This window comes from Tupaia chinensis, unplaced genomic scaffold (genome assembly GCF_000334495.1).
Source record: "Tupaia chinensis unplaced genomic scaffold, TupChi_1.0 Scaffold000216_1, whole genome shotgun sequence".
Lineage (NCBI taxonomy): Eukaryota > Metazoa > Chordata > Mammalia > Scandentia > Tupaiidae > Tupaia > Tupaia belangeri.
In genome coordinates, this window is record NW_006159691.1 from 55,624 (window position 1) to 61,619 (window position 5,996).

The 5,996-nt window shown below is 55.5% G+C and overlaps 1 protein-coding gene across 1 annotated transcript in view; it reads left to right on the forward strand.

The window, feature by feature from the left end:
- The window catches only part of KCNS1 (potassium voltage-gated channel modifier subfamily S member 1), a gene marked incomplete at its 5' end in the record, with an annotated part of 6,448 nt that extends 460 nt beyond the window's left edge, over nt 1-5,988 (forward strand). Inside the window, 2 exon segments of the mRNA XM_027771461.1 lie at nt 1-366; nt 3,387-5,988. The exon segment at nt 1-366 is cut by the window's left edge and continues 133 nt beyond it. Of these exon segments, the coding sequence (XP_027627262.1) occupies nt 1-366; nt 3,387-3,857 (837 nt within the window).
- Between the last annotated feature and the right edge of the window lie 8 nt (nt 5,989-5,996).

The following is a 5,996-nucleotide window of genomic DNA, read 5'->3' on the forward strand; positions in this document are numbered from 1 at the left end:
GCCGCCGTGGCTGCGGTGGCCGCGGGCCGCAGCGCCGAGGAGGTGCGCGATGACCCGGTGCTGCGACGCCTCGAGTACTTCTGCATCGCCTGGTTCAGCTTCGAGGTGTCGTCGCGCCTCCTGCTGGCACCCAGCACGCGCAACTTCTTCTGCCACCCGCTCAACCTCATCGACATCGTGTCGGTGCTGCCCTTCTACCTCACGCTGCTGGCCGGCGTGGCGCTCGGTGACCAGGGCGGCGCGGGCGGCGAGGAGCTTGGCGACCTGGGCAAGGTGGTGCAGGTGTTCCGCCTCATGCGCATCTTCCGCGTGCTCAAGTTGGCGCGCCACTCCACCGGCCTGCGCTCGCTGGGCGCCACGCTCAAGGTAGGGCCTCTGGGGCCTCGTTGGGATGGGGCGAGGCTGGTGTAGCCGTGGGGCAGGTTAGTGGGTGAATTTCCAGGCGCGCCACGTTGGAGCTCACCTTCAGACGAGGCCATCCTTTGTGCCAGGCGCATGGTTAGATGCCAGGTGTATGTTTCACATGCAGTCTGACCTTCCCAACAGCTCTGTAAGGGAGGACTTACCTTACCTCTGCTTCCGACTGAGGCATAGCTCCACTTGTCAAAGGAAAACCACAAGGCAAAGATCACCTTTTTTTTTTGAGAGAGAGATTTTCGCTATAGGGTGCGTGCGCTCGCCAGACAGGACAGAGAGAGACAGAGAGACAGAAAGCGAGAAATCACCTCCAGGGGGAATGGTCACACCGCAATCCCTTCTCCTCCATTCTCCTCTCGGGATCTTGGGCACGCACGCACACGCGCCCGGCGCGAGTTTTAAGCCACCCGGTCCAGCACATGAACTGCGGTCGACTATGGGGGAGTCCAGCGACATAGCCATTACGCTAACTGCTGGTTCCCAAGGCAAAGGTCACTTTTGATGTATCTGTCACACATCCAGTAACACATGGCACAGAAATCCAAGCCCTGTCCTGACGTCTCGGCTGGAACCTCTCTCCTCGAACTGTCTGGAACACAGATGGTCACAGGCCAAGTCTAGGACTAGCCAGGGAGCTACCGAGGGCTATTTCTGTGCCAGGTCCGCATCCATTATCGACTGAGTCCTTGAGCCGACTTCCTCAGGAAGATGCTATTATTTATTCTTTTCCCGTAGACGAAGCACCTGAGGTTGAGGGGTTGGCTTTTTCCAGCCTGGTTGCGATTTATTGAACGCCTGTGCCAGGCTCTGCCCTGGGAATAAACCACTGCTATGGGAGGTGATGTGAACGGCTTGACCAAGGCCTGGAGTGAGAACAGGATGACTGGTGGGAGGGGGGACAAGGAGGGGAAGGGTGCAAACAGGGGAGGGAGAAGAGGTGAGTAAAGCAGGGCACTGACGGGCCATGAACTCCCGGGCCACGATTTTGAACTTTATCCCAAGGGCAGAGGGGAAGGCTGTGAGGGCTGTCAGCAGGGGCAGATATTATTGTCCCTATTCACAGATGGAAGAACTGAGGCTCTAGGAGGTGACAGGACTTGGTGGAGGTTCCTTAGTGAGTAACGGCAGAGCCCAGAGAAGAACTTGGCTGTGCCTGATTCCAGAGTCAGAGGCAGCCCTGCTAAGGATCCTGAGAAGGTGCTAAAGGGTCCCTTCCACCCATGGCTTGGCAAAGCCTCTTGCATGCTCCCATGGTAGGGCAGCCAGGTTACTGGGAGCCAGCAGGTGACCGGGGCAGAATCCCAGGGTACTGGGCAGGTACGGGAATCCATCAGCCAGACCCCCCAGGCTCAGCCCCTCCCCAGAGAAGATCCATCCACCCCTAGGCTGCCTTACCTGCACCATGCAGAGCCAGACCCTGTCACTGCTAGCTGTGTCTGCAAGGAGGGGGAAGAGTATTGACTGGGCGGCCAGAGTTCAAGACAGGTGCCAGAAACTCCAGATAAGAGCCTTGCCACTCAACTCGCAGCGCTGGCCAGCAGTGGCATTCTCATTGCCTGGAGACGCAGAACCTTGAGCCCTGCCCCAGGCCTACTCAGTTGGGTTCTGCCTTTTTAACAAGATCCCGAGGGGACTCCTTTGCACCTTACAGTTTGGAAGGCCCTGCTCTAGACTGGAGGTTCTTGGTCTTGTACTATTGATGTTGGGGGCCAGGTAATTCTTCATTGTGGGGGGCTGTCCTGTGCATCATAGGATGCTTACCACTCCTGGCCTTTACCCAGCAGATGGCAATAACACACCCGTCCCAGTTATGCCAAGAAAAAGGTCTCCAGACATCGCCAGATGTCCCCTAGGCCAGGGGTGGGAAGTGAGAGTGGAGGGCATACCCCTATTTAAGAACTTCTGCCCTGGGCCAGCAGGTGGTGTGGTGGTTAAGGTGCTAGATCCCACAAGGCCAACTCTGCAGTCTGAGTCCTGGACCCGGTGGCCTGATAAAGACGCCAGGCAATCGTGTGTGTGTACCCAAAATCCCAAGAGGAGGATGGAAGAGAAGGTATTGCATTGTGGCCACCCTCAGGGGGGTGATTTCTCTTTCTGTCTCTTTTGTCTCTCTGCAGCCTGTACAAGCACTGTATGCTAAAAATATTTTTTAAAATAAAATAAGAGGAGAGAGAGAAAATTGCTGCTCTGCAGGCAAGCACCTTCTCTGGGTGGTCTAGGGAACTTCAGTCTTCTCAGCTTCCTTGGGGTGCAGGAAATCTGTGTACTTACATGTGACATGTCAATCAAAAGTACACAAAACCAGCCCTTTGCATGGAGAACATAAGCTGAGGTTCTTGCGGTTCCACGGTGTAAAAATCGCAAGCTTGGGGCCAGCAGATGGTGTAATGGTTACATTGCTGGACCCCCCACCTAGTGGACTGCAGTTCAAGTCCCAGACCCAGAGGCTTAAAACTCATGCTGGGCCTATGCGCCCAAAATCCAGAGAGGAGAACGGAAGAGAAAGAAGTGCGATGTGTCACCCCCCCCGGGGGATGATTCCTCACTTTCTCTCTGCCTCTCCAATGAGCACATGCACTCTATAGCAAAAATCTCTCTTTTTTTCTTTTAAGAGAGATTTTTGCTATAGGGCGCATGTGCTCACTAGACAGAGAGACGGAAAGCGAGAAATCACTCCCTGGGTGGATGACCATGTTGTGTCACTGGTTAGAAGAAACATCTGCACCCTAGCGGGCCCCTTGGGGACCAGAAATTAGGCCTGTGTTCGGTCCGGGGAAATTACACTGCCTGTTAAGAGTTGAGAGAGGTTTATTGAAGTCAGGAGACCTGGGCTTCGGCACCAGCGCTACTTCGCTCTGTGCTTTGGACTGTCCCTCATACTCTTGGGGGCTCAGTTCCCCTGGGTGCCCACCCAGTAGCAGGTCAAAGGCCCAGCCAGCCCTGACTTGGGTCCCTGTGTTCTCTTCCAGCACAGCTACCGGGAGGTGGGCATCTTGCTGCTGTACCTGGCCGTGGGCGTGTCCGTGTTCTCTGGTGTGGCCTACACGGCTGAGAAGGAGGAGGACGTGGGCTTTGACACCATCCCAGCCTGCTGGTGGTGGGGCACGGTGAGCATGACCACTGTGGGCTACGGGGACGTGGTGCCTGTGACGGTGGCTGGCAAGCTGGCAGCCTCAGGCTGCATCCTGGGGGGCATCCTCGTGGTTGCCCTCCCCATCACCATCATCTTCAACAAGTTCTCCCACTTCTACCGGCGCCAAAAGGCTCTAGAGGCTGCCGTGCGCGACAGCGGCCACCGGGAGTTCGAGGACCTGCTGAGCAGCATGGATGGAGTGTCGGAGGCGTCTATGGAAACATCTCGAGAGACCTCTCAGGAGGGACAGTCTGCAGACCTGGAGACTCAGGCCCCCAGTGAGCCCCCAGACTCTCGGGTTTATTAAAACCAGGGTTCCCTTCACACCCCCCTTCTCTTCCCCAGGAGTCAGCTGACAGAGCAGAGTCCTCGCCTGCTTAGGTTCCTCATGGCAGTGAGCCTCTTGGGCCCACTGAGCAATGCAGCCCAGAGATGCATGCCTCCCGCGGAGGCCCAGGGTGGGGTAGTGCTGCCCTGGGTTCTGTGACCTCAACGGCAACTGAGAACCCTTCAGAAACCAGCCTCCTGGCCGCTCATGAGGCAAGCGGGAGCCAGAGGCAGGAAATTGTGAGGATGCTGATTCTTGAGCACCCTCTGCTTTTTAGCCAGATCATGTTCGGCCATTTCCCAATGAGGAAACTGAGGCTCTGAGAAGAGCAATGGCTCACCCCACCTCATAAAACTAGAAGTGGCAGAGTCAGCTTTGGAATCCAGGCTTTTTGCTGCCGAGACCAGTGCTCCATCTTACCCTGTCTGCCATCTGCCTTCACAGAGTTTGCACGTGGTATTCATGGATCCCCAAAGTTGGCCCATAGGGTGGAAACTCTGTCAGAGCAAGGGAAGGGACCAGACAGGACTCAGACATGGGATCTCTGGACCTCTTTTCTAGGAGCTCCAACAGCTCTCAGCTATGAGCCTGGGAGGAAGGTAGTGCCTTCTCAGCTGACATGCGGGGTTGGCTAAGCAATAATCTTCCCCTCCTTCCAAGGATGACTTCAGACAAAGAAAGCCTGTAGGGGGCCCCAGCCTGAGAACCAGCTGTGCCAGGGCTGGTGAGTGAGGTGGGCCAGCCCTGTCCCCACCTGTGGATTCCAGCTCATCCGTCAGTGGTCATCATCTGTGACCCAGAGGGAGATGAAAGCCAGCTCAGGTGGCTGTGAGGTGGTGGTGGCGGCTGCCATGCATGGATACCTGTCCCCCAGGTGCCCTTGGGTATGACCTTGGTTCTTCCCTTCTGGCCCCCACACAGATCTACAGCCCTGTCTTGAGTAACTGTCCAGGCCAATGTTTGACCAGCTCCAGCCCCATCACCCTTGCTGGGGCATCGCGTACTCAACTGGCTGAGTCATCCTTCCATAGTGGAAAAGCTGGGGAAGGGACTCCTGGGGCCCTTTTCACAGACTCCGATGGGCTAGAGCGCTAATCATCATGCTGTCGTTAGGTGACTGTGGCTCCGTCTGTCCCAAAACATTGAGCCTCAAGGTGAGAGACACGATCGTCTTGAACCCGGAGCTTGGTGCAGAGTTTCATAAATGTTGACTAGATCAACTAATTCCCACCACCTGCTGGGTGCTGAGCACTGAGAAGAGAGAGGAAACAGCCATAGGGAGAGTGTGCCCTTGAGAGGTGGTCCATTCAGCACCACCGCTCCCACCTGCTTGGTCCTTGAGGGTTTTACAATGACGTCCTTGTAGGTTCCTTATTCATTCAACCAATATCGGAAAAGTCACAGGTGGGGCTTCACACATGGCCTGCAGACGTTGTTTAGCTGAACAGTAGTTTCAGTGTATTTTTAAAACTTGAACACCTGTGGTTGAGACATGCATTTGCCAGTTGCCCATGATGTCTCTCCTCAGCCCCCCGACCCCCATAGACACATACCGTGTTGTGCCAGCCACTCCCCAGAGTTACTTCACTGCCTGGCCTCTGATTTATTGACTGCCACGAATAACTAGATTGAGGCAATACAATGGTAGACAAGGTATATATCCCTGTGTTCACGGAGCCCACAGACTAGTTGGGGAGACAGACTATTATGCAGCAATCATATAGACGTGTAATAATGAGCTGTACTGGGTCCAGGGAATGCCAGATATGTACCAGCTACCAGGGATTATCGCCCGAGCTGACATGCCAGTGTAAGGCTTGATTGCTGATTCAGTAAAGGGGCTCCCAGAGAAGAGTATCCCACACAGAGGGAATGGCACGTGTGAAGGTCTTGGGTCACACACAGGGCCTAGGACAGAGTGGGCCCCAGCATACACATGGATTCTCCAGATTGGAACAGAGGCTGGAGCTAAGTCAAGGGCCTCATGAATTCACCACGCACACAGCAGCCCTCCCGCACACTCGCCTCTGAACATCTGGGTCCAGATGGGCCGGGCTGGGGGACAGTGATCAGAAAGGCTGCATGCACTAATCTTAGAGCCTGCTGACCACACCCATA